Source organism: Mirounga angustirostris, unplaced genomic scaffold (assembly GCF_029215605.1).
Source record: "Mirounga angustirostris isolate CCGP_5_RB_7025 unplaced genomic scaffold, mMirAng1.0.hap1 SCAF_17, whole genome shotgun sequence".
Lineage (NCBI taxonomy): Eukaryota > Metazoa > Chordata > Mammalia > Carnivora > Phocidae > Mirounga > Mirounga angustirostris.
This window is the reverse complement of record NW_026991725.1, coordinates 38,174,129-38,201,291: the sequence shown is the minus strand read 5'-3', so window position 1 is coordinate 38,201,291 and position 27,163 is coordinate 38,174,129. Positions and strand designations below refer to the sequence as shown.

Here is a 27,163-nt window from a genome sequence, read left to right as displayed (position 1 = left end):
AGCAACCTAATGGACCAGCCTGGGACAACGGGGGGGACTCCCAGGACCCCTTGCTGGAGTTTTCCCACCTTGAGGCCAAGAGGCTTACTTAGCTGGGCAATTTCTGAGCCCTGACTTCCAGAGGGTATCACCCTCCCACCCCCATCCGGGTAATTAGGCTTTTTATGGTCTGAGCCTCCCCAAGTCTCTGACCTCCCATGGGAGGGAGCCCAGGCAGGTGTGAAGGCGGGTGGGATGGGGCATCAACAGACCTTGCCGGGCCCACCCTTCCTGGGGACGGTCTAGAGAAAAACCCCTTTCCCCCAGGTATTTGTAGGTTGCTTCAGCGTAACCAGAGGGAGATGGGGGGGTGTCAGGGAGGGAAGAGGAAGGCGTCGGCTTGCTTCTTAATCAGTCTTGGCCACCCCACAGTCCAGACAAGGTCTAGTTTCCAACATAACCATCAAGACCCAAATGGGATTTTATTGTTACACTGCCAAGTAACAAAACCAGATTCCCTCCTCTGCCCCAACCATAGGATGTGAAGTGACTGTTGGCTCCTTTCCCAACCATCCGGGATGCCTTTGCCCCAGATGTAGGCCCAGGGGCCCCGTCCTATGAACAGCTCCCTTCCCCCTCCCATCTCCAAGGCCGAGTCCGGCCACAGGTCTCTATAGGGTTTTGGCAACAGGGTTCTATCCAGGGCTGGGAGGCCAGGAAGTCCTGTCATCCTGGCCATGCCTCCTGAGTTCACCTACCTTCCCCAGTGGCACTGAAAGCATGGAGGTGCTGGGCAGGCACCCTCATAATTTCTGGATCTCAGGGACCCCAGCCTTCTGAGATCCTGAACTCCTGCTCGCAGGTGACCCCCCTCTGCCCAGCCTCCGTCTCCCATTTTCTGCTACACCCCATCCAGTCTTGGGGGCAGGAGGGCTGTTCCAGGCAGGGCCCCTCAGGTATGCCCGAAGCGTATGTCTCTGCCATGGGTGCTTGTGCTGTGAGCCAGGCGGGGCCCACGGGCAGCCCGTCGGGAAATACCAGCTGGGTTGGACGGAACAGCGAGGGGTGGGGAGTCCCCAGGGCCTGCAACAGGGGAAGGGCCAGGAGCAGGGCTTTAGGAATTCCTCCCACTCCCTCTCTGTTCACCCAGTGGCCTTGAACTCCCTAGGGGCACAGCCCCAAGATGTCAGTCCCACGAATATTCTGTGAGAACCCGGTTTCCAGCAGTGGGTAGCCCTAGGTGAAGGGAGCTCAACATGCCTCCTCCCTGGGCTGGCCAAGGGCCCCCCCTTCCCATTCCCTCCCTTGCTGGTACTGACCTGTGCTCTGGCTTGGAGGGAGTTTGACCTTGGCCAAAGGCAGCATGACCTTCCCCAGATGCCGGATACCAGGTGCTGGGTGTCCACACAGTGGCACCCTATGGTCCGAAATGTTCTCCATAGGACGGGGCCCCAGGAGGTGTGTCTTGGGGCGGGAGAGCTGTGTTGGTTGGAGAACAGTGAGATGAGTCAGAGCTGTATGGGATCTGCTACAGGGATCTGTCTTATATGCCAGTCCTGTGTGCCCCCTATGCCAGCCTGGGGGACAGAGGCATGGAGGGTGGTGCAGGAGCCCCCCAGGCCCCCATCCATAATGAAGGAGTGCAGACACCCTATCCCCTGTCTTCTGCCTCACCCCTTGCCCCGTGACCTCAAAGGAACGGGACCGCCGCTTCCTCTTCTTGGCCTCCAGTGACTCTTCTCGTTTCTTGCCTGGGCTTTTCTTCTGGCCACGCATCCAGGGCCCGGTGCCATCGCCCCCGTGCCCGATTGCCTGGGATGGGGCCTCGCCTGTGCTGCTAGACAGGTTATCCTCACTGGCAGCATGCTGCAGCGTGGGGCTGGGCGGCCGCTTGCAGGCCAGAGGGCCCAGTGGCTGCGAATTGTCAGCCTTGGTCGGCAAGTGCAGAGACAGGCTGCTGCGCTCCCCGGGAGGTGCCAGCAGGTGGCGCCCCTCGGTGCCCAGAGCCCGCGAGCGCCACCGAGCAGCCTTCACCGAGATGCACTTGGTGCCGGTCAGGATCTCCTTCTTCTCTGTAGAGCACCCAATGTAGGGGTCAAGACCATATATTCCTCCCCCTCCCTTACCTCCCACACCCACTCTCCTGCCAAGGCAGGGAAATGAGCAGAGCCAGAAGGCCTGGGTCCCTATTCCAGCCCTCCCGCTTGCCTGCTATTTAAGAAACTTGGGGCAAGTTTTTGAGCCTTACCTTCCTCTGTAAATTGGGAATGGTGAAACTAACCCCATAGGGTTATTGTGAGGATTAGTTGAGAAAATGGGCTTAGGGGGTAGGGATGCCGTCTGTATTTGCTCTTAGAATTATTACTGGGTGGGAAGGGGGAACAGGATCCTAAGTGTCGTGTGGTCCCCATTCTGACTTCTGATTGTGCCCTCAGCTCTCTGTGTGTCCTTGAGCAGGTGGTTAATCCTCTCTGGGCACTGGAGTCTCTTTATAGAATGGGTAGCACCAAAGGTGTGGGGCACTCAGCAGTGCAGGAGGGCATGGACTGGGTGACCCGGAACAGTTTAGATGATGCCGGGCTCACGCTGACAGGGCTGGCAGGGGCACACCTTTGTAGGACAAGGGGATCTCTGACAGATTCTCGCTGCTGTCAGGGGAAGAGTTGATCCGGCTGCTCAGGCTGACCAGGCTGTCCTGAGCGGGGGCCTGCGGGGGGAAGTGGTTGAGAAGACAAAGGCATTAGACCCAGCATTAGACCCCATGTCTTACTCAGCAGAGACAGCGGGGCCTCAGGGGTGAGGGCCATTTGGGGAAGGCTCCATCCCAACCCCTGGGTGTCTACCCTGTGCTCTCGCCCCCCAGCAATGGAACCCAGGGCAAGCGGTGCTCAGTGCTCACCTCCTGGGTCACCAGGCCGCCGACCTGGATGGCGGGTGGGGTGGGCACAGAGGAGCTCTTCACCTGCCAGGCTCGGGGACTGGCTTTAAACACGCGGTTGGCTTCACTGAGGTTGGCAGAGGAGGATGGATGGCTACTGACCTGGCTGGTCCCACTGAGGTCCCAGCCCCACCCCAGGGGAGAGCTATTTGTGTGAAGGGAGAAGCCAGGCATCCTGGCTCCAGACTCGTGCCGTCTCCTCCCTTTCTCATTCCTTCCCCATCTTCCCCAATCAACCCTCATCTGGGTTGGCATCCCTGGGACATGGTGAAGCAGGTGGCGGCTCAGGCTGGCAGGACTGGCTGGAGGTGGTCTCTGGCCTCACCTCTCCGGGCTGAGGGGAGGGAGGACACTGCTCTGCAGACGCTGCACTTCGGAGCTCAGCATCTTCACACTCTCTGGCTCAGACTCCGGTGTCAGCGTGGTTCCTGCTGGGGTAATTTTGGGCAAGGAGCTGTCCTGGGGAGGGAAGGGTGCGGGGGGGTGGGGGGAGGGCAGTCAGAAGACTTGTCCTAGACCAGGGGACAGCACAGGGTGACAGGCACAAAAGGCGGCCAGGGCTGTAACCTGGCTTAGGAGTTTGGGGAGAGCAGTGGCTTTGTGTTCTGGCTCACACGGGATACACAAGTGCCAGAGAAGAATGCTCTGGGACGGGAGGGAGCCTTCCTCGGGTGGGTAAGAAGGACGGGAAGCTGACTCCCTGGGGCGCCGGCCAGCCTGGTCCCATCCCCCCCAGCTCCCCGCAGGCACTGCCTAGGGCATCAGCCCCTCCCATCAGTACAGGTGCCTCAGGCCCAGGCCCAGGCTTGCCCACGCTCCCACCTGCAGGGCCCTAGAGGCCACCCGGTCCATGATGGTGGCCTGCTCCAGGCTGCCCTCCTCCAGCTCCCGCAGGTACACTTCATACAGCTCCTCCAGGTGCTGCGGGACGGCCAGGTTGTAGTCTGCGGGGGGGAAGGGCCAGGGCTCCCTCAGCGCGTGCCCTGGGACCCTCCGCGGGTCGAGGAGGGCCCCTGGGTGGCTCGGCCGCGGGGGGCCTACCGTCGATGATCTGCCGCTGGCCTTGGATGATCTGGTCGCAGAGGCTGCGGTGCTGCTCCAGGCGGCGCACGGCCTCGCGGCGGTGGCGGAGCGCGCCGTCCCGCAGCAGCGCGTGCGACTGCATCTCGGTGTTCTCCACCTCGAGCTCGTGCACGCGGCACAGCAGGCTGAGCACCTCGCGCTGCTCCTCGGAGCCGATGCGCCGCGGCAGCGTCTCCTCCAGGCGCCGGCCCCGCGCGCGCAGCTCTCGGCAGCGCTGCTCCAGCGCTAGCTGGAGGCGGCTGGGGGTCAGCGCCAGGCTGCGGGCGCGCGAGGGGGGCTGCTCCCCCCTCCACCCCCAAGCCCTCCGCCGAGCCCGCCCGCGCCTCTCCAGCCCCCGAACTCCCCATTCTGAGGCTAACCCTCGAAGCTGTGTCTTGGGCCTTGCAACCAGGGGCTGCTCCGAAATGGCCCCTCTGTGCCCACCTTCTTGCCACCCGGACCACAGCCTGCCCCTGGAATCCGCCCCACCCCAGCCCATCTAATGCCCTCAGAGCTCATCATGGCGCCCCGAAGCCCCTGGTTTGGGTATGCTCCAGAAGAAGGAAAAGATCCTGTTATCTGGAAAGCCCTAATTAAAATACTGACTACCATTTTTTGAGTCCTTGGTATGAAAGAGGCATTGATTTAATCTCCCCTACAACCCCACTAGGGCCGCACCACGACTACTCCCATTTCATAGATGAGTAAGAGAGGCACAAGAAGGAATTTAGCAAGGTCACAGAGGATCTGAGGCCTGAGCTCCCAGGTCTGAGTCCCCTGTACCCCACCCCCAGCCCCTTCTGGCTTGGGCCTCCAAAACCATTCCCCTGCCCCCAGCCCCAGGCACCTTCTGCTTCCGCAGCTTCTTCTGCTCCCCCACTAGGCTGGCAATGCTCTCCCGGGCTGAGGCCACCTCTGGGGGCTCCAGGGTGTCTGGCTGGTCATCGCCCGTGTCCGAGTCCTTCTCGCTGTCATCCTTGGTGTAGGATTCCTTCCGCTGCTCCTCCCGCCATTTGAGCGCCCTGCGGGACTTCTCGTGCTCCCAGCTGCCACCGTCCCACCCCAGGGAGACAGGGGAGTCAGACCCTAGTGGGCATAGTGTGCGGCTACTGTCCCAGGCCCGGGGTGGGACCTGAACAGCTCCGGAGCAGGGGCTGCTTACCCGGCAATGGTGAGCAGGTGGCGGGAGGTGTCGATCTGGACCTCCATGGCATGATTCTCCAGCTCCAGCAGGCGTCTCCGCACATCCATCTGCTCCTGGAAAGCGCTGATAAGCTGCTCCCGCAGCTGCCCCATCTCGGCCTGCTCACCCTGCCCACTGTGCAGTTGGACCTCGGCTGCCCAGCGGGTGGGGGGTAGAGGAAGTCAGTGGAGGAAGGAGGGTCAGGCCAGGAAAATCTGGGCCTACGTGGGGCCCTCCCTCATCCCTTTCTTCCCAAACCACTTCCTGTCCAACCACCTCCTCCCAAAAGACCTCCTAGATTACTACCTCCTCCCACACCCACTTCCACACTGAGTCTTCCGGCTGTGGTCCAAAGGTGATTTCCAGCTCCTCTGTATGAACTGGGCTTCCACTAGCCCATAGGTTCCCTTTAGACACTTTACTGCCATCTGTTGGGAAACCATCCATAGCAAATACACAAATCTACAAGAGAATGGTACCCATTCCAGTGATGCTGGGCACAGCCTCACAGCCCGGAGTGGAGCCCCCCGGCAGCTAAACGCTCACATGTCTCTCACTTGTGTGATCTCACATAATCTTAATTAATGTTAAGTCTCTGAAACAGAGATCACCGTTCTATTTGACACTTGAAAAGAAGCCTCAGAGCAGTTGAATGATTAGCCCAAGGCTACCTGCCCAGAAAAAGCCTGAGTCTGGATTTGAACCCAGCACCATCTGGCCCCTGAGCAATTTGATACAGGCTGGGAGGGCTGCCTGAGATGGGCTCCCACGAACACAGGGCTCCCATGCACACACCTTGGATGTGGCGGATGTCACCCCGCTCCAACCGGCCCTGGGCCTGGCCCCGCCCGCCCTGCTCATCGATCTTGCACTTGAGCCTCTGGATCTCGCCCCGCAGGTCCGCGATGATGCTGGTGTACTGGGCGATGTGGTAGGAGACGTTGAGCAGGTTCTGCTTCACCTGTGGGGAGCACAGCACGGGGGCAGGGCAGGTACAGTCATCCCAGGTGCTGGGGCCAGCCTGCTGGGTCTTCTTTCTCTTTCTGCCCCCTAGTCTTTCTGGATACGGTCATGGCCCCCCTGGCTTCCGACCGCCAAACCTATCACACTCCATGCCTCTGCTGGACCCATACTCCTAAAATGCTGTTTCCTCTGCTCATCAACCTTCAGTGGCTCCCTACTGCTCAGGAGAAATGCTCTAATTCCTTCACCTGGGCCCACCACTATCTCAATTTTCATTTTTTATTTTTTATTTTTTTAATTTTTTTAAAACTTTTTATTTAAGATTTTATTTATTTGCGAGAGAGAGAATGAGAGACAGAGAGCATGAGAGGGAGGAGGGTCAGAGGGAGAAGCAGACTCCCTGCTGAGCAGGAAGCCCGATGTAGGACTCGATCCCGGGACTCCAGGATCATGACCTGAGCCGAAGGCAGTCGCTTAACCAACTGAGCCACCCAGGCACCCTCAATTTTCATTTTTTTTTAAAGATTTTATTTATTTATTCATGAGAGACAGAGAGAGAGAGAGAGAGAGAGAGAGGCAGAGGGAGAAGCAGGCTCCCAAGGAGCAGGGAGCCCGATGCGGGACTCGATCCCAGGACCCTGGGATCATGACCTGAGCCGAAGGCAGACGCTTAACCATCTGAGCCACCCAGGCGCCCTCAATTTTCATTTTTTTTTAAAAAGATTTTATTTTATTTATTTTAGAGATAGAGAGTGCATGAGTGAGGGGAGGAGCAGAAGGAGAGGGAGAGAGAATCTCAAGCGACTCCATGCTGAGCGCGGAGCCCAATGCAGGGCTTGATCCCACAACCCTGAGATCATGACCTGGCTGAAATCAAGAGTCAGATGCTTAACCCAATGAGCCACCCAGGCGTCCCTCTCAATTTTCATTTGATCACTGCTCCACCGGGAACATTCTGCTCTGGTTGAGGAACCGTCCTGTTATCCCCATCCTTATCACAGATACCATCTCCTTCCTGCCCTTGAAACCTCTACGTTTACTGCTACCGCCCCCCCTTTCTAGAGTGTCCTCCCCAACCTTCAGAGTCCCACTGACAGTCCCCAAAGAGCTCTACCAGATCCTGCCAGCCCACCCCCACTTCCTGTTTCCTCGCTGCCTCAGCACCTACCGTTGGCATCACTTGCCAGCTATTAATAATATTCTGAACTATCAATATTCAAGGACATGTCTCCTCCTCCCATTAAGTTCCTGGAGGGTTGGAATAGCACACAAAGCCCCCTGGGACAGTGGCTGGCAAAGTGCAGTGTTGCGGGAGTGTTCATAAGTCCTATCTGGCGAGTGTCCATTCCCACCCTTCCATGCACACGGGTCCAGAGAGGCTTCCTACAGCAGGCCGCGGGGATTCTAACGCCTTTGCCCAAGGGTGACAACATGGGCTTGGAAGCTAGGCAGGGCCACTTCTAGTCTCAGGGCCATCCATCACTGGCCAGCTGGGAAGTCACTTAACTTCCTTCAGCCTCACTTCTCTAAACCGCAAGATGGGAGCATAGGAAGTCTGGCCTCGCTGGAGGAGTGAAGGAGGGGATGCATGAAAGTGCTCAGAATCGGCTGCCGCTGGCCTGACAGATTGGGGGCTTTGAAAATGTCAACATCTGAATGGGCATCTGATAATGAAAAGTGGGGCTGGGAGGGCATGAGGCACGGGGCGCATGACCTTGAACAAGGGGGAGGGGGCCCTCCGGAGCAGTGGGCTTTCTGGCAGGTGCACAGGTGTTGAAGGTGCGGGGAAGGGCACAGGGTGACATGGGTCTGGGGATGGAGGCCAGTGCCACAGTGGCTAGCTCCAGAGAGAGTGGAGTGGGGTGGCAGGGATCCCTCCAGGGGCTTCAGTCTTGGCCCAGGAAGGGTCCTCACCCTGGTCTTGATGTTCTTGGCCCGGCCGGCGTAGGTCAGGGTGTTCCGGGACTCCTCAAAGGCGCTGCTGGCGGGACTGATGTGGGCGATCATCACGGTGCGGCTGTTCCCGCCCAGGGAATCCTGGATGGCGGGGAGGGTGGGCTGCGCTCAGCAGGGGACCACCTCCCTGGGACCCTGCTCCTACCAGGCTGTGCGCTCTCGCTCGCTCTGTCACACACACACACTCACAGACATACTCACAGGTGCTGGGGTTGAGCATCACATGGACCCCCCTGGGTCCAGATATCCCCCCCTCCTTCTGTTCTTCCTTCGCACTTGTGGTTTCTTTTCCAAATTTCCATTTGAAAATTGCAAGTATCTGATCCAGGTCAGGGCCTCCTGGCTTCCCCTTTCCCTCCCCCCATATGAGAGAACAAGGAAAGGCGGCAGCCATGGTGGCTGGGAACCAGAGTGGGAAGGTGCCCTTTGGGCTCCCCCTCCGTCCCATCCCCTCCGGGCTCTCAAGTGACCCCCAGATCCCCCATTTCTGACTGCTGATGGCACTGCTATTTCGGCTGGAGTGAGAGATGGGGGGATGGGGACCACTGTATGAAGGATGAATGTGGCCTATGGCCAGCCCCTCCTTGTTCCATGTGAACAGGCCTGGGTGCGGGGTCGGGGGGTAGCAGGGAGAAAGCCCCAGGTCCCACAATTAGCAGCAGGGTGATCTCAGGCATGCTCTTCGTCTCCCTAATCCTTGGCTTCCTTGCTCTTAAAAAACGGCAGCAATCATGCCACCGTCCCCCCTCCCAGCTTGGGGGCACACTGATGGTGGCAGGCTGGGGGTGGGCTCGGGTGACACCGCACTTATACTGGACCATAGACTCTGTCTTCCAGCACTTACTACCGTGGGCCCTCGGAAAGGCTACTTGGCCTCTTTGTGCATAGTTTTCTCATCTGCAAATGGAAATAGTATTCCCCCGATGCCTAGGGTTGCTTCAGGAAGAAAGGAGCTAGTCGGGTGAGGCCCAGCCAGGGGTGGGCCCCCAAACAGCAGACACTGTGAGCCATGAGGCTGATGTCCACCAGAACCCCCAATCCAGGCAGCTCTTAGTTCCCTCAGACCTGCAGCCCGGCGGGGGTGGGGGGGGGGTGTCAGGTGCAGTGCCTTTCCCTCCCTGCTGCCCACTCTTTGGTTAGGGTCACCAGGTAAAATACAGGACACTCAGTTAAATCTGAATGTCAGATAAACAAGGAATGGTTTTTTTTTTTTAGTATAAGTATGTCCCAAATGTTGTATGGGACACACTTATACTAGAACAAATTTTGTTGTTTATCTGAAATTCAAATGTAGCTGGGTGGCCTATATTTGTTTTTAAAGACTTTATTTATTTGAGAGAGAGAGAGAGGGAGAGAGAGAGCACGAGTGGGGAGGGAGGGGCAGAGGGAGAGGGAGACGCAGACTCCCCGTGGAGCAGGGAGCCCGATGCGGGGCTCGATCCCAGGACCCCGAGAGATCATGAGCTGAGCTGAAGGCAGCCGCTGAACCGACTGAGCCACCCAGGCGCCCTTGGGTGGCCTTATTTTTATCTGCTAAGTCTGGCAGCCCTCCTGTGGGTGCCTAGCGCCCGGGCCCGGCTGCAGCGGTACCTTCAGGAGCCGGGTGAGCTTGCTGTCGCGATAGTTGATGTACTTGTTGCTGCTTTTGTCGCTCAGCGCGTTGATGCAGTTGCCCAGAGCCAGCAGGGAGCGGTTGATGTGGGCGCCCTCCTTCATGCGCTGCCCACGGTTCTGCGTCTGGGGGGGGAGCAGTGGGCAGAACCGCGGCCTCGTGGGGCGGGGGACAGGCTCCACCACCGCCCTGGGCCGTCCTGGGCCGCAAGCCCCTCCCGCTCCCTCAGGGCTCTGCAATGTGCAGGCGACCGAGGGCCTGGTCTCGCCCTCTTCCCAAGGGTCATGGAGGGCATTCGAGAAGGTGAGAGAACCGGAAGGCCTCTGAAGACAGTGACGGACTGAGGGCTTCTGAGGAGGGCTGAGAGTCTGGCTCTTTGTCTCCCCCAGGGGCTGGGCCCACGGCGCCAAGAATGACACGGAAGAAGGTCGAGGCTTCCCTGGTGGCTCAGCTAAGAGCTGGCATGACCACGGGCACGTGGCTCCAGAGGGTGCCCCGGGCTTCAGGGGAAGGCGGGAAGTCTGTGTGTGTGTGTGTGTGTGTGTGTGTGAGAGGGAGAATGTGAGGGACGCGTGTGTATGTGTGAGAGAGACTATAAGGGAGAGAGTGTGTGTGCGTGTGTGGAAGAAAGAACGTGTGTATGTGTGAGAGTGTGTAGGGAAAAGAGTGTATGTGTGTGATGTGCTGGGTTCCTCTCCGTTCCTTGGGCCTGCAGGGACACTGTCAAGGCCAAGGAGGCTCTGCTCAAAGCTGCCTGGCCCTCCAAAGCTGGGGCCTCGGGGCACACCCCCTCGCCCTGGCTGCTCAGGCCTTCCTGGGAGAGAGGGGTGTACTTCTTGAATCCCCCCTGTTTAAACCCAGTCCCACATGTTCTAACATGAAACCCTGTTAATTCTCCCTGGCTGCTGTCCTGTCCCTTGCATTTGCTAGCAGTGACATCACCTGGCCTCATCCCTTGGGGGATCGTGAAACCTCCCAGTTTGCCTGAAGGAGGGGGGACCTGGGCCTACCCAGTCGGGCAGAGGCTGCAGAGCCAGGTGAGCAGGGCTTAGTGTCGGGGACAAATGCTCTGAGATGGTGATGGGTCTTCCTCTGTCCTCGATGTGGTAGACAGGGCCTCCTGAGTCAGGGGGGCGTTTGTCTCCCCTCTCCCAGCTCATCTGGGCCTACTCACTCTCATTCCCATTGACCCTCCTCGAGGGCGGCCAGTCTCCTTCCTGGAGAAACCCAAGCCCTTTCCCACAGATAGCCTTCCCGTCATGCTCCTCTGTGACATTCCTCAGTCCCTTTCCCAGGCGGCCCCCTCATCCCCACCCTGCCTAGGATGGCCTCCTCCCGATCTCCTGGGGAAGCTGGGAAGTCAGCATCCCTGCCTTCTTCCCAGCCCCCCAAAACCATTCTCCCCAGTGCTGGGGGAGCTGACCTCACCTGGGAGGCACGCTCAGAGCCAGCCAGGTCAATCATGAAGAGGCGGCCCTGCCGCACCTCCTGCAGGATGTTCTTGACCCGGCTGCGCTGGCGCACGGCCACCTGGAGCACGGCGTGGGAGCGGGACGACGTCTGGTTGGCAGCCGTAGGCTCCTGGGTCCTCTGCCGGTTGCCCTTCATCAGCAGCTGCATGATCTAGATGGGTGGGTGGGAAGGACACCTCTCTGGGGGATCCGTCGGGTTGCCCCCACGTCCTGCATCTTGGAGGTTGGGAAGGGGCCCAGGTTGGGGGGGGCCATCTGGAGGCTGGTGGCCTCGTTCGTCCCCCAGGGTTAGTGCAGCCAGGGGGCATGGAGGCAGGTGAGAGCCCCCTGCTTGGATACAGGACTCTCTGTGTCTGCCCCAGCCCCAGCCCCAGCTGAGTGGGCAGCGCCGCCTTAGGTGCAGTCCTGTGTCCCCTCCTGCCCCCCAGGAGGGGTGAATGGCCCTCTCCACCACCCCGCTGGCTGCACAAGACTTGCCTCTTTGGCATTGATGGTGGAGACCTCGGTGATTCCAGCCACCTGGATCACCCCTTTGGAGTCCTCCCTCAGCTCTAGGTACCCCAGGGCGGGGTTCAGCAGGTCCCGGATCATCTCATTGTAGATCTGATGGGGCCAGTGGGGGAGGGGCAGGGGACAGGTGTTAACGGGAGACTAAGGGCAGGAGGTCCAGACAAGGACCAGATGCCCCATCTTTCCCGAGCACAAAGGGGACAGGAGCTCCCACATTCTGAGCCCCAGCCTGGGCGCTCCAGTCTCCTCTCTGGGAAACTCTGGTTAAGGAGAAAGACCCCTTCCTTTCTATGGGGTGGAGGTACAGGGGGCTTAAACATCCACAGGGAAACACTGGGCTGCCAGGACCTGGGACGCAGAAAGCTTCAGAACCAAGTGGGATCCCCTTGGCAGGCGGGCTGGGCGCTGGGCAGAAGATGGGGACCTGACCGATGGCCAGCCCTGCTTGTTGCTAGGCAACCCTTATGCTACTTCTCCCTGCACCACCCCCCACAAGTGCATCTTGCTGGCTGAGTGAACGCCATGGTGGCTGGAGGAGTGTGGCTGGCAGCAACGCCTCACTGCCCTTCCTGAGCTGTCACCCCGGAGATTATCAGCTCCCCGGGGGAGCCGGGGCAGCTGGGAGCCAGGTGGAGTGCAGCCCACTCTCTTCTGGCCTCTGCACGCTCCCACCGCTGATGTCTCCTCGCTGCCCGGCGCGAGGGTGGGCGCTGGGGGCTGAGGCCGGGTATCGAAGGCTGTCAGGTTCAAGCCTGTGCATGCACGCGGGTCCCACCAGTCCCCAGGCACATGGAGTGCCTGGAGGCGGCGTGGCAGGGCAGACATGGCTTTTCAGGAAGGAGCCCTTGATGATAGCTAGGTGCTGAGCCGTCTGGGAGGGTGGCTGAGGTCTCTGCTCAGGGCCAAGGCTACTTGGAAGTGTGGCAAAATAGGCAGGGCTTGGCTTTCAAGGTCTAGGATCTTGAGTTTGAATCCCTGCCCCCTCACTTACTGTTTGATGTTGACCTACTTGTGTAACCTCTCTGAACCTCAGATTTTTGCAGAGTGGGACCAACAACATGCGTGTGGCTGTCCTAGGGGCTGCTCACCTAAGCTGCGGTCAGGGGAGGGCTCACCTCCAGGTAGGACATGGACACCTCATATTCCATGTCATTGCTGGTCTCCTCAATGGCACGGAAGAGGTCATTGAGGGTCCGAACATAGATGCCAGGCTCATGGTCTGTGCCCAGCATGGTGTAGGTTTTCCCACAGCCTGGGGCAGAAGAAGGTGGTGGGTGAGCAGGGTGGGGGCCAGAAGCACGGCTTTGCTGGACAGGGGCTCCTGGCACACCTGGGTCTGTCCTCAAGGCTGGGCACCCCCTAAGTGGCCAAGGATGTAGGGGGCAGGGAGGATGGTGCTCTTGGCTGGGGATGGGGCCTCTGGGGCCAGAGGGCCCTGTGGGCGTTTGGATCAGCTACATCCTTGATTCCAGCCTCAGCTGGGGCCAGAGTAATTCTCTGATGGAGGATGAGGGGGCTTATTCCTCCAGGGGGACGAATGGGGCATACTGTCCTGTCCCACGGTCTCGGCCCCTCCCTCACCTGTGGGGCCATAAGCGAAGACAGTGGCATTGTAGCCTGAGATGACACCATCGATGAGGCTCTTGGTAGTGGCCTGATACACCATCTCCTGCCGGGAAGAGCAGACCCGTCAGGGGCCTCGGGTACACGCAGGGCAGAGCACACATGCCCACTGGCCGTCCAGGCCTGCAGCATGAGCAGTTTCTGTTTCTGGGGCTCTCAGCCCAAGGAGTAGGAGCGGGGAGTCGGGGGTTGGGGGGGTCTCTGCTTTCACCCCATGGGGGACACCAGCTTGAAAAAGAGCTCAGGACACCTGAGACGCCTGCCCCCACGACTGGCTCCCCGCCCCGAGGACGCATTACATCTGCTCCTGGGAGCATCCCCCAGATGGGCAAGACAGGGGTCCCCGGGAGGGTGTCAGCTTCCCTGAGACTCCTCCCTGCACCAGATGGGCTTCACACGCCCTCCTCCAGCTCCCATGGCGAGCGGCCTGGGGGTGTGCTTTGTGGGTGCAGCGTCTGCACACTGACTTGGGGGTGTCTGTGCAGGAGGCTGGGCACAAGCCATGAAGGTGTGCGCACATTTGCACGCATGCGGACGCGGTAGAGGGGAAAGCCAGAGAGCTAACGGTGGAGGGAGGGCTGAGGGTCAGTGGCAGGGTCCCCTGAGGGCTCCCTCCTGGGGGGGCGGGCAAAGGCTGGAGAGGGGCTCCTGCATGTCCCTAGGCCCAGGCCTTCCCTCACCTGGGTGGCAGTGAAGTCAAAGGCCACGTCAAACAGGTAGGACTTCTCCCGGGAACGGTGTGCCCGCAGGACGTCGTCAGGGTCCTCCATCGGGTCCATGAGAACCACCATCTGCAAGAGTCCCCGAGGGGGGTCTGGCAGTCACCAGGGAGCCACAGGCCCACACCGATGTCAAGGCCGGCCTCAGCTCTCCTCACCCAGGACACGGGGCAAGCAGTGGGGTGGGTCTTGCTGGAGGCTCTGGAGCTGAGCAGCCCCGGGCCCCCAAGCCCCAGGCCCAGCCCTGCCCCATCAGCTCTGGGGTGTCTGATCTGGGTGCTTGGCTCTGGATACCCAAGGGGAAGCCTCTCTAACCACTGACAATGCCCCAAAGGAGCTGAAAGTGCCACGGTGCCCCAGGCCACGTGGGCCCCAGACCCGGGGGGACCTTCCTCTAAGGACAACACCACGCCCCATGCGCCTCTACCAAAGAGGAGGAACAGTAACAATGGCTTGCATTTATGACGCATGTATGGTGTGTCAGGACCTGCTTTAAGCTCTTTAGACAAACGGACTCACTTAACCCCCTGCTCCAAGGCCAGGTGTTGAGGCCCATAATTATTCCCACTCGACAGATGAGGAAATTGAGGCCCAAAGAAGTCACTTGTCCAAGCTCATATACTAGCAAATGGGGGAACCGGAACTCAAAACCTGGGATCTGGGTTCAAAGTCTGCAGCCCCTGCTCTCCTCACCCCCTGTCCCCTGGTCTCAGCCAGAGGGTAGACCCAGGGGTAGAGCACTGACTGTGGGGTGACAGGGGTGAGGAAAGTGGGCTGGGCTTGGGGACTGTCCATCGGTGTCAGAGAGGGGGGCTTGGGGTGACTTATCAAGGCCCCTGCAGCCTTGAGCCTGAGCTGGGGGTGGAAGGAGGGGCCCAGGGTTGGAAGGTAGGATGATGGTAGAGGTTGGCCATCCTGGCCTCCCCTCCCTGCAGGGTAGGGGTCTCTGTGCTCCGTATGCATGTGTGTGGGGCTGGGAGGATACACACGGGACCTCACCAGGCTCTTCCTCTGCTCCAAAGGTGATCAAGGGACCCATTTTTCAGAACAAACTCCAAGCCTGCTCCACATCCAGCTCCACTCTGCCCCTTGAACCAGGTGTCCTGGGTGTGCTAAGCCTGGTCCTGGACTGAGGGAAGGTGCAGAGGAAGGAGGCTGGGTCTTGGCCAGAGGTTCTTGGCCTAGGGAAGTTGTGGGGAGAGACAGTGCCCAGACTGATGAAAATGCAGAAGACATTCAAAGGTGCATGGGAGGGCTGGAGTCAGGAGGGATTTAGGACAAGGCAGGAGAGGTAAGTCAGGGCAAGGTCCGCATGCCCATCCTACTCTTAGCAGAGCGGACTTGTGTGAGCACTTTAACCTGCCTGGGCCTGGGTCTCCTTGGCCGGATGGGACAGGAGTATTATCTGTCTGCCAGACTATGAAGGTCCCCTGAGCTAATGTGTACGGCGTGTGGGGGCAGAGCACCAGGCATATTCTAAGTGCTCAAGGGTCTTCATTCCAGGGGAAGTGAGGAGGGACAGCGGGGGTGATGCAGGTGATGGGCCACCCCACCCTCACCGAGGAGGGGGCCACCGGGATGCCACGGGCTCTGCGCCTGCCTGAGTCCCCTCGGGAGCTGAGCCTCCAGGTCGGGTCCCTGTCCTCCGCCCCGGCCGCCCCATCAGGGTGCCCCGTGAGAGTGGGAGCACCTGTTGCTCATGCTGGACAGCGAGGGCACAACAAGTCTCGGCTGTGCTCCAGGGCTGGACGGCGGTCGCAGCCAGCGTGGCAGCCTCATGGCGCCCTCCACTCCCAGTCGGAGCACAGGTGGTAAAGACGAGGGAGCGGGCGCCCTCACACCCAGCCCCTCCTCCCGGTACGTAGCTCATCTTCACTGAGCCCTTTCCCACGAACTCATTACCCTCAGATGGGAACCTCGAGGCCCCAAGTCGCATAGCTGAGGAACGGTGGGGCCAGGACTGGAGCCCTGGTGGTCTGGCTCCTGGGCCCCCTGTCCACCATTGTGAACCTGCTCCCACGCATGCCCTCTGCTGGGGTGGGATGTGGCGGTGGGAGGGTGTCCCCCAGCCAAGTGAGGCCCCAGCACCCACTGTGCGCACTGGCCCTACCTAATCTGACTCTGTGATGAGATGCTGACCAAGGAGGTAAACTGAGTCCTGACAAAGGCCCAGGCACTGAGGAGGACGGGCTGTCCTAGTGCCGTCCCAGGGTGCACAGATAGTGACTGAGCTCCCTTCCTGGGCCAGCAGGGAAGCTGGGGCCAGTGACAGCCCTGAAAAGGCATGAGTGGCAGTCACCCCGAGGGACAGAGGGGGCTGACAGCGAGGCAGCAGGAAGCCAGCCTGGAGCCCAGCCCAGCTCTGCGGGATTGGGAGATCCACAGTGGGTCCCTCTGGGTGTGCCCCCTTCGAGCACCAGGATTTAAGAGGTGCACTCCTGGGGGGGCCACTGTGTGGGACTCCCACCAGACTCCTCTCAGCACTTAGGTGTGTGCTGAAGTCAAGCCCTGCTCCTTCACTCCCTGGACACGTGCAGTAGGTACACAACTGTGCTCACTGCATGTAGACTGGTCTAAGACCCCCGGGGTCCCAGCAGGGCCCTCTCCGGGGATTCTCATGGAGCAGGGAGGACGGGGGCGGGGGGGGGGGTAAGGCAACCCTCCCCCCTGGAGGCCTGGCCCCAGGAGTTTCACCTGGAAGTCTTATCCAACCAGGTAATTTCAGGTAAGCCAGTTAGGGGGGACAGCTCCAGACAGGCTGGGTAGGGGCTTTGTGCAGGGAAAGAATGAGGCCACTGACTTGGTCCCCTCACAGCTTGCCAGAGGCTGGGTGGCCACGGTGAGCTGAGTGCTGGGCATCTGGGCCTGCAACTGTTACCTGGGGTGCCCACCTGTCCCCAGCCACCTCCCCAGGGCTTCAGCGCCAATGCCCTATCAGCCTCCTCCAGGATCCAGTTCCCGTCTCAGGCCCTAAAGGCAGCAGCATAAGCCCTGATCAAGTTTCAGACCCAAATGAAGATAACGCTGCCTACGAGTCCCCTGGCACGGGGCCCAGTGGGAGGCAACAGGAACCCGGCCAGCCGATCCCGCTCTCACCCCTCGGGCACCAGCCCTCCTGCTGACGCGGGCAGGGCCGGCAGCCGGAGGGGCACCCTCTGGGGGCCTTCGGTGCAGGGGAGGGTGAGCAGCACGCACTGATGCTCATCACCCACTGATCACCTTCAAACAGTGGCTCCGGGCACTGCCAAGTTCATGGCACCCTGGACATTTGGTTCCTTTGATATCCGGGCTCCTGAATCAGTACATTGTCAGCACAGCTGCCGTGACCCCTCTTAAAGAGGTCTTTGTCTGGGTTCCCATCTGCCTGGGTCCCCAGCCCACGCCCCACCTCCCGAGCATCACCCCCATCCCTGTCCACCCTGGCATACAAGGAAGGCCTTGTGCCCCTCAGCCAGGTGAACTGGGGCTGAGCCGGGGAGGGGTGGGGAGGGGGGGGCTCTGGGTTGCTGCCCCAGACGGTGGCACAGGGCATGCAGGGCAGGGGAAGCTTCTATGTCCCGGAAGCTTCTATGTCCCAGGCAGTAGGCGAGGCCCAGGGAGAGAGAAAGTGAGGTGTGGTTTCCCCAGGTCTGACTCTGCAGGAGGCAGTCAGAGTGTAGGGAGGGGCACTGATCCACATTACCACTCCAGGAAGGCTTCCTGGAGGAGGTGGTGCCAGCACTGAGTCTTAAAGGATCAGCAGGAGTTGCCAGAGAGATGTGAGGTGAGGGGAGCATTCTAGAGAAAAGTGTGAGCAAGGCCATGGGGTGAGAGGCAGGCTGTGGGCAGAGGTTCTCGGCTCAGAATCCCCGGCGGGAGGGCGGTTCCTGTGAGAAATGCAGGGTTGGGGGCAGAGCTCTGGGAATTTCCCACCTGTCCTCGCTTCCCAGATCTCCAGGGCTTGGGCCCAAGATGGCCATAGAGGTGAGCCGTCTGGGCCCCCTCTGTGAGCACATGCTGTCCCCGGCCCCTGCGCAGCCTCCAATCACCCCCTAAACGTCATCCTGGCCGGCGCTCAGCGTACGTCCGAGCAATGTTTGCTGAATAAAGCTGCCTTTGGGGGAGCTCTGTGCATACCAGGCGTGGTGCTAAGTGCTTTGCACACATTTTCCCAGACACTCCTAGGATCCCTCCGTCGTAATGAGGACTCATATTGGTAATGTCCCAAAGCTGCGTAGCCAAGGATAGAGCTGGCTGGCCTGGGAGCTGTCTGGTCCCAGAACCCAAGCTCCTGACTACCCCTGCCTCCCGAGTGAATGAGCGGACCAAAAGCAGCCTGGCTGGGCCAGTGCCCACCTGGTATGGGCTGGACTGTGTCTTCCCCAAATTCAAATGTTGAAGTCCTAACCCCCCAGAACCTCAGAACGTGACTTTGTTTGGGAGCAGGGTCATTGCAGAGGTACCTAGTTAAAATGAGGTCACACCAGAGTAGGGTGGGCCTTAAATCCTGTATGACCGGTAACCTTCTGGAAAGGTGAAGTTTGGACATAGACACACATCGAAGGAAGAGGACCTCAAGAGCCACAGGGACCAGAGAGCCATCTGCAAGCCGAGGAGAGAGGCCTGGACGGACCCTTCCCTTGGGACCCTCAGAAGGAGCCGACCCTCCAGACTTCTGGCCTCCAGGATGGTGGAAGAATCGATGTCTGTGGTTAAAGTCGCCTAGTCTGTGGTACTTCATTACTTCAGCCTTGCAAACCCTACACCACCCAAGGCAGTCTCACCTGCTGCGGGGAGGGGCGGGGGAGGGGCCTTGTAAAGGGGGGTAGCCTCAGCCCCCGAGGTGGTGGGCTCAGCATGGGGGCCCTCTCTTTCACAATCCCCAGGTCATAAATGTTCCCACCCATGGCACACTGGCCACCTGCCCCTAGGAGGCTTCAGTGGGGACGTGGATCGCACCGTATACACAGGGGCCTCCCCACTCCGGCGAGAGGGCAGGAGGCAGGGCCAGGAGCAGGGAAGGTGGGCTCTGCCCCCGCAGGGCCAGGCCTCCTGACTCAGCAGAGGCCCCCACTGCCTCCCTCTCAGACCTGCTCTTCATTCAGTGCAGATTTTGACCGTTCCATAGTTCTAGACTTTGAGCCCGGACACCCGGGATCCATAGGGAAGTAGGAGCCTCAGGCTAGAGGGACAGTGTCTGTAAACTCTGTGCCCGTGAAGAACCGGGCTCCTCCCCAGCATCTCCTAGGTGAGAAATACCCCGAATAAAGTGTAGCAGTTCTTTCTGCTACACACCACCGAAGCTGCTGGAGCTCTGATCCACTTTGCAGTTTTAACTGGCTCCTTCCTGGCTTCCAAAGGGCGAGACGTAGGCCAGGATTGCTCAGTCCTGGCACTACTGGGCCTCTGGGCTGGGTCACTGTTAGGGGATCTGTCCTGCGCCCCGCAAGTAACACATGCCAGTAACACAACACCCTCCCAGCTGTGGCATTCCCAGATGTCCCCTGGAGGACAAAATCGCCCCCAGTTGAAAACCTCCGACCTAGATCCTTCCTCTTCGAGCCTCCAAGGCTGGCAGTGAAGATCTTCAAGGGAAGGGGTGCCCTAAATTGGGTTTAGGGTCAACACTGCTGTGTGACCTTGAGGAAACGGCATCGCCTCTCTGGGCCCAAGTTCTTCCCGGTTGGAAGTCAGGGAGGGCCAAAGGGGCCGCAGCCTTTAAAGAAGAAATCATACCAACACACCCAGCCTACTCAGGATTGCCAGCAGAGAATCGGAATCTGGGAAGGCCCCAGTCTCAGAGACTCCATCTCCTGTCCAGGGAACCTGCATGCAGCCCCTTTATTCTCAGGGTGTAAACAAAGCAGAGCCAAACGAAAGCCTGACTCCAGGTGGGTATCACCCGGGTGAGGCTGCTTCTGGATTTTTATTTGCTTTTTCTTTAAGAAGGAGAATTTGTTGCTGGTCATATTTCTAGTTGTAAATGTACGGTCCCGTTCGTGCTCAAGAATGGAGTCTTTGATCCCAAGAAGGGTGTCTCCTTCAGGCTAGCCGGAAAGGACCAGAGAGGAGCCCGCTGAGCTCATAAACCCACCGAGGCCCAGCGGGCTGCTTAGCACAGAGCCACACCTGGCCAGGCCACCCCCCCTTTGCCTACAGGACTCTGAGGGCCCTGAGGCTCAGGAGGAGGGGAGGCATGACCTCAAGGATGCAGAGAGGGCTGCATCCCTCTCGGCTCTGCAAACACCTTCATCAGAGACCCCAGGGAGAGTGTAGGAGGCACCACCCAGATTCGTTGAATCAGCATCTCTGGGGGAAGTGAGGCCGCATATATCTGCCTTTTGAACTAGAACCTGCCTCGCACCCACCCAGTCACGAGGTGTGAGGATCCTTACATCCTGGCAGCCTTATTCACAACAGCCAAGAAGTGGGGACCACCCTTGAAAGCATGATGCTCAGTGACAGAAGCCAGACGCAAAGGACCACAGAGTGCAAGATTCCATTTATATGAAGTATCCAGAATAGGTGGATCCACAGAGATGGAAAGCAGATGAGTGGTTGGCCGGGGCGGGGAGGGGCTGGGGAGAGGGCTGTGGGGGGCAGCGCACGGGGGAGAACTCGCGGATCCCTTCCCAGTCACTCCCCACAGGGCTCAGCTCTTTGGGGCAATGGGCGGGCTGAGAAGCATCCGGAGGGTGGGTGTGTAGGGAGGCGGGCTGCCCCCCGCAGCACTCATGTCTGACCCTCGGCCCCTGTCACCCTAGTGGGAGCTGTGTGTGTGGCTGGGGCTCTCCCTCACACCATCTCCTGTAAGCCTCTCAACAGCCCTTTGGCGGGGGTGGGGGAGGGCGGAGGAGCAGGTTCTTAATACCCTGTCTTCTGATGAGGACAAAGAGGCTGGAGGCCGGCCAGGGCCCCAAGGGCCTGGGTGTGGCTCCTCTGACAGGACCCCAGGAGCCCAGGGGTGACAGTGGGACTTGGAGCTGATAAAGGCCAATTATGGGATTACACATATTGTCAGGTGACTTAAATCCTGTAGGTAAATAGCCTGGATAGCTGGGAGGGGGCTCAGCAGGCTGGGGTCTTGGTTAGGGGCAGGGAATAGAGGGGAGGAGGTAGAGCTGCTTCCATCCGGGAACTTCGGGGCCCAGCAGCCTCTCGGCCTGCACCTGCCTTCCCTTTGTGGTCATCGATGGCATCCTGGAGAGCTCTGCTGTCAGGGTCCAGCCCCCCCTCAGGTGCTAGCAGCAGTCCTCCCGGGACACATCAGTGGGGAGGTGACCATTTGGGGACCACTGGGCTGAGAGCGGACACAGGAGGCGGGAAGGCGGGAGGTGGGCCGAGTGTCACTCACCTCTAGGCTCGAAACCATCCTGTATTTCAGTCCTTACGTAAACTAACATCTATTAAACCCCTACAGGATGCCAGGCACTTGGAAGCACTGTGCATACATTAGCCTCCAAAAACCTCCAAAGATCTTACGATTTTGGTCCTGGATTGAAAGGGGGCCTTCAGACCACAAGCCTGCCAAGGCACCCAGACCATCCCCTTTACAAATCTACACCCTCACTCCAGCTTCCCCAGAATCCAGGCGCACCGGCCTCCTCTCCCCGGAGTGCACTTTGCCTGTGGGAATGTCCACCTCTGCAGATCTTGTCGCCACAAACTCGCGCGTCTCCAGGACAATGCCTAGCTTTAGGGGAGGCTGTCCTAGGACCCTTCCAGTGGCCCATGCCAGTGGGTGACCGAGTCCTCGGTCTACCTCTCCCAGCTCAGAACCCACTGATGGTGGGCTGTGGCAGCATCCGCCTCCCCGCTGCCCACCAGGAGGCTGGGCTCTCAACAGTGACCTCTGGGCTTGCAGAGGCTTGACCATGCAGCGGCTTCTCTCACCCCCAGGCCCGCAACGGCACCAGCAGGGGGAAAGTAACCCACCCAGCACAGAGGAGAGGCAGAGCCCAGAGCCCCAGGCCAGAAGAAGCTGGGTTGGGGAGCCCCTCTGTGGCACCGGGCCACACGGGCCATGACGGTCACAGGCAAGGGAGCGAAGGACAGAGGTGGGTACAGGGCAACTCTTCATTCCAAGCACATGTCTGCTTCAGAGGATGCAGGGCACTGTGAGGCTGCTTGGACCCTCCTGCATCTCCGCCAGGAAGAGACTCCATGGCCATGGCGTTCTGGGGATGCTCCCAAAGTCACCCCGCAGGCCCTCCAGGCTCCAGACCTCAGGGGAAGGAGCAAGGCTATAACCCACCAGCTGGCCCATCAATGAAGCTGGCTGAGCCTGCATCCCCGAACCTCCCCCAGGTCGCTGGGGAAGGACAGAGCTCTGGGGGTGGGAGACAGGTCAGAGTGGGAGGCAAGGGAAGTGGGCTGTCCATCTGTTTCTTGGACTCCTGTGTCTCACCTCCTACTTGCGAGGGCCTTCTCTGTCAGCTGAGGGATGGCAGGGTTTTAGGAGGTTCCCAGCCTGCCAATTGCTGCAGCTATTCCAAAAATGCAGGCCAGGCAAGCCATCTTTGGACGCAGTGGGGACAAAAGGTGCCCGAGGGCACAAGCCCAGAGCTTTCCCTGCAGGCCCCGGAGTCTGTGCTGACAGCCCTGAGCCCACGCTGCTCAGGGGACCCTCCCTGCATCGCTCAGCTGACAAAGGAGCAGCCCTGTTCGGACTGCCCAGTCCAGAACCTTCTCAGAGACACAGCTCGGCCAGATCAGGCCGGACCCTCCCTCTCCACTTGCAGGGACAGAAAGGAGCCAGTGTTTGACGCGTGTGGGCACACCGTGGGCTCTACCCTAGACCAGAGCGTTTCCATCAACATCAGTTAATATCTCTCAGCCCCCACACCGGCCAGGAGCCAGGAGCCGCCGAGAAAGAGAGCCATCATTGTCCCAGCCCTGAGGACCTGATATTCTTGGGGACAAGCTGGATAAACAGGGAGTGGTCCTTGCCGGGAAGGAGGTTTCTGGCTCATCAGCCTGGCCCCTCTCGTCGGCAAACCCAGCAGCTCTGGGGAGCTTTCAGTCGCTAGTTAATGATGTCCACTCACAACTATTAAACTCCTACTGTGTGCCGGGCACTGGGGAAGCACTGAGCATACATTAACCCGCAGAGACCCTCTCGAGAGAGCATTATGGTGGCCGTCCCCACTTACAGATGAGGCGGCTGAGGCTCCGAGAAGCAACCTGTCCAAGGCCACAGTTGGCAACAGCAGAACCCACCCTGCGTGACTGTCAGGTGTATTCACCCTACTCCCGCCTGGCCTACCCAGACACATAGGGTCCACCCAGTCATCCCCTGCTATCTCCGAGGTCTCTGAGGAAGGCTACCCTTTCCCAAGAGTGAACAGAGGAGGGGCGCCTGGGCGGCTCAGTCGGTTAAGCATCCGACTCTTGGTTCGGCTCAGGTCATGATCTCAGGGTCCTGAGATTGAGCCCGGCATCGGGCGAGGAGTCTGCTTGTCCCTCTCCTTCTGCTCCTCCTCTCTCTCTCTCAAATAAAAAAATCTTAAAAAAAAAGAGAGAGAGAGAGAGAGAGAGAGAAATCAGGAGGCTGGTGCCACCGGGCTCTGCTGTGCCCACCAGAGCTGAGGAAGAGGCGGGAGGGGGCACCTGTCCCTAGGGGAGCCCAGAGGCAGGTGGGCACTGCGGGCTGGACGGTCTGCCTCCAATTCACTTCTCATGGCCCTTGGGCTTCCTGAGTCCAGCCCGCCGGCCCCAGGCCCGGGCCAAGCAGGTGCCCACGTGTGCCCTTCTCTGAATGGGGCAATGCCACCGGACTTCTCAGACTCGCCAGTGTATACTGCCACCTTGATGAGCCCTGACACTCAGGAGAAGCCAGCAGCGGCAGCCACCGAGCCGTCCTCACCACTGTGCCCACCCCCACCCCAGCACCTGCGTCCTCACCTGCCCACCCAGACATCCTGGCCATGGTCTAAGAGTGTGCGGTCGGGCCCCTGCCACGTCCCCGCCTCACCTCATGCCTCTCCGCCCTCTCGCTCCTACTGGAGCCACCCAGGCCTTTTCTGTTACCCTTTGCCTTTGCACCTGCTAGTCCTCTGGTTGAAGCGTCTCCCTTCACGCACGTCCAAAGTACCCTCCTCCTCTCTTGTTTTAGCTCAAGCACCATCTCCCAAGGGAGCCCTCCCTGACCTCTGCGCTGGCTCAAGCCCCCCTCCCAGCGCCACGCATTTCTCTGCAGCCCTTGTTGGGGTTAATTCTCTGATTAGCGCTTTGTCTCCCTGTGCGGGACCGGAAGGTACCGGAGAGAGGGCAGGGTCTTTTCTGCTCACTGTGGTTTCCAGCTCTGAGCGCTGCCCCAGTGTGTTGTGGCTATTTGGTAAATATTTGCCTCCCGTGCAGATGGGGGTGGGACTCACCCTGCCCACCTCATCACAGTGACATGAGGACCAAGAGAGCAACCAGATACCCCAAGACTTTACAAAACACGAACAGCCTTTGCAAAACATGAACCGGAGGTAGGCTCTAGCTCTAGACCATGTAGATACGTGCTCCGTGAGCAGCAGACATGCTCCACGTGTAACGGACCTACTGAGCGGGGGAAGTCATGTCACAGGCACACGGAAGGTATGTGACAATTTTAAGGCTGGACTGGGGAGCTCAGGGCCCAGCCCCACGAGGGAAGCTTTCAGCTCTCCTTGGATCAATCTGGGAAGGCTTCTTGGAAGAAGAACCCTGGCTTCCTTGACAATGTCATCAATGACATAACCAAGAGTTTGGTGGATGGAGGAAGGGTGATGCTACAAGCCACAGGGAGCCTTCCTGCCCCACCCAGTGAGCAGGTGCCTGCCCTGCCACGTGTGAGCACCTCTGCCCTGCGGCTCCTGGCCACAGCCCCAGTACCTGCTCGTCCACCTTATGGGCGATGAGCGTGGCTCCTTCCTCCAGCTCTGCCACGCTGATGGGCCGGACCCGGAGTGCCACCTACAAGGAAAGGCCAGACCCCTGAGATTAGAAGGAGAGGAGCGGGCTGGACAGACAGAAGGATGAGAGGACCCCAGGATTCCCCTGGGCAAGCCCCCTGGGTTCTCCCCTGTGTGGCCATCCCAGGCCTCCTTGGTCTTAAGGAAAACTCAGTGGTTCAAGGCCACCGCCCGGGTGGAGGGGAGCAGGTCCACGGCATGCAGGCTACCTCGGAGTCTATGAATTTCCCCGGGGAGCCCGGGGCTCAGGGAGAGCCCCAGGGGAAAGAGCGGTCTGCTCCTCCAGCCTGCATCAGTCACACGCCCAAATGAAGCACCTGCAGCTCCCCAGGGCTTTGAACTTGGAGCCTTGGCACTGGAGTAGCCTGTGTGCATCTGTGAATGAGGCTGAAGGTGCAGGCCTGGCTGACGGCAGGACGGGGCCGGACCCCCGGAGCTTCACCTTGACGTCCTAACAACCCCTGACCACATCCCTACCCAGCACAGCACCATGGGGTGCTCCCTTCTCTCTCGATTCTCCAGCCAGTAGGAGCTGATGGGTCTTCATCCTGTGCATGGGGCTCCCCAGACAACAAGGGGGTGCATTTCTTCTGCTGACCAAGGGGAAATGCCTGCTGAATGTGTGGGTATCGCTGACGGACCCTCATGCTGAGTGAGAACATCACTCTCCGAGGGACCTCTGCTGTCTGTCAGATCATCTTTACCGGCCTCCTCGGCCCAACCCCACGGGTGGGAGAGGGAGGACCCTCCATCCCTGTCCTGGGGGCACACCACTCAGGCCAAAGTAGCCATTTTCAAGAGACACATTATAAACTGCCAGAGAGAATATTCCAGAGCCTGAGGTTTTCCTGGAGCTGCGGTCAAGCTCCTCTTTAGAGCCATGGGCTCAGCCTGTAGAGGTAGGGCTCCTGGGGCGGCATTATCCTCTCATTCCATTATGACCCACCTGCTGGTGACAAAGCCCTCCCTTCCCAGGCCTCAGAAGTCAGGGGATGGGGAGAGGGGTGGAAGGGGCAGTGGCTTTGGGGCCACTGAGCCTCCCCCTTAGTGCTTTGACATGGCATTACTGATAATCAAGGGCCTTTTTTTTTAAAGTAGGCTCCACACCCGGCATGGAGCCCAGCGTGGGGCTTGAGCTCCTGACCCTGAGATCAAGACCTAGGCTGAGATCAAGAGTCAGATGCTTACACTGAGTGAGCCACCCAGACGCCCCCAGGGGTCTGTCTTCAGTCTCTACTTGCCCTGGAGACCCCCACTCACACCACTTCATCTGTCCCAGCCCCCAGGGCTCAGGGAGGGGGTACATCTTTGTTGCTTCCAACACTTGTCTGAAATATTGGACAGCATCTGTGTTGTAACCCAGTAACCAGCCACTCTCAACCCCATGCCAGCAACTCTGGCTCCCGGGGCTCCTGTCTGCCCACCTGTGATTCCCAATCCCTTTAAACTCCTGACCCCACAGCGCCAGGGTAGCTCCGGCTCACGGGGAGACTCCCACTTTCCTTCTCTGTGCAGGTAAGTCAAGCCCGTCCTGCCCCAGGCTTTTCTAGATCAGAGAGCAGTCCCGCCCCAGAGACCCATCTGCACAAGCTTTGGGGATGGGGGTGGGGGGTAGGCTCCCCCGGTGGGAAGGTGTAAGGGGGAGTGAGGTTGAAGCTAGGCTGACTTCAGGCCTCAGCAGCATGGCCACGAGACCTTCCTTCTTGATATCCAGGACTTGTGGAAAGTTTCCCTGACAGTCCCATCCCTGACCCTCAGTGTCCTCTTAGTGGGGTGAGGGGACAGGACAGCTGTGACCGCGGCCAAGTCAGAGGCTGGGTTTCCGGGGCTATGAATGGGGTCTCACCATGAGCTGCTGGTCCTTGGAGTCCCCGCTGTCCTTCATGCTTGCGGCGGGTGGAGGGGCTCAGGCCGCGCCAGCGGGCATGGCCGAGCCGCACCCCCACCGCCGCCGGGTCCCTCGCAGCCTCCCTGCGCCGCCGCCGCTGCCTGACAACCCGAAACCAACAACGCGCCCGCGGCCAAGGGCGCTGACCGGGAGGCGGGGCGAGGGGAGGGCCCCGACGGCGCCTCCCGCCTCTGCGCCCCCGCCCCTCCCGCGCTGCAGGCGAGAGTTGGCCGCCTCCGCCGGGAAGGCGCCCGAGCCTGCGCCGCTTTCCGGGCGACTGCCCGCCTGTGCGTCCCTCCGGCCCTCTGCGCGGCCCTGCGTCCGCCCGGCGCAGCCGCT

General features: G+C 59.9%; 1 protein-coding gene across 1 annotated transcript; it reads right to left on the bottom strand.

Annotated features, from left to right (window-relative positions):
• Positions 1-88: 88 nt before the first annotated feature.
• KIF19 (kinesin family member 19) lies at positions 89-27,117 on the bottom strand. Its single transcript, XM_045888533.3, has 20 exons — positions 26,783-27,117; positions 24,857-24,937; positions 13,979-14,089; positions 13,257-13,344; positions 12,791-12,927; positions 11,643-11,768; positions 11,122-11,316; positions 9,672-9,818; positions 8,040-8,162; positions 5,958-6,123; positions 5,142-5,316; positions 4,827-5,025; positions 3,959-4,229; positions 3,740-3,861; positions 3,243-3,376; positions 2,879-2,984; positions 2,590-2,686; positions 1,654-2,051; positions 1,299-1,458; positions 89-1,062 (listed from the first exon to the last, which is right to left on the bottom strand). Exons 1-20 carry the CDS (start codon positions 26,819-26,821, stop codon positions 932-934), a joined length of 3,006 nt encoding a protein of 1,001 aa, XP_045744489.1. The 5' UTR covers positions 26,822-27,117; the 3' UTR covers positions 89-931.
• Positions 27,118-27,163: the final 46 nt, after the last annotated feature.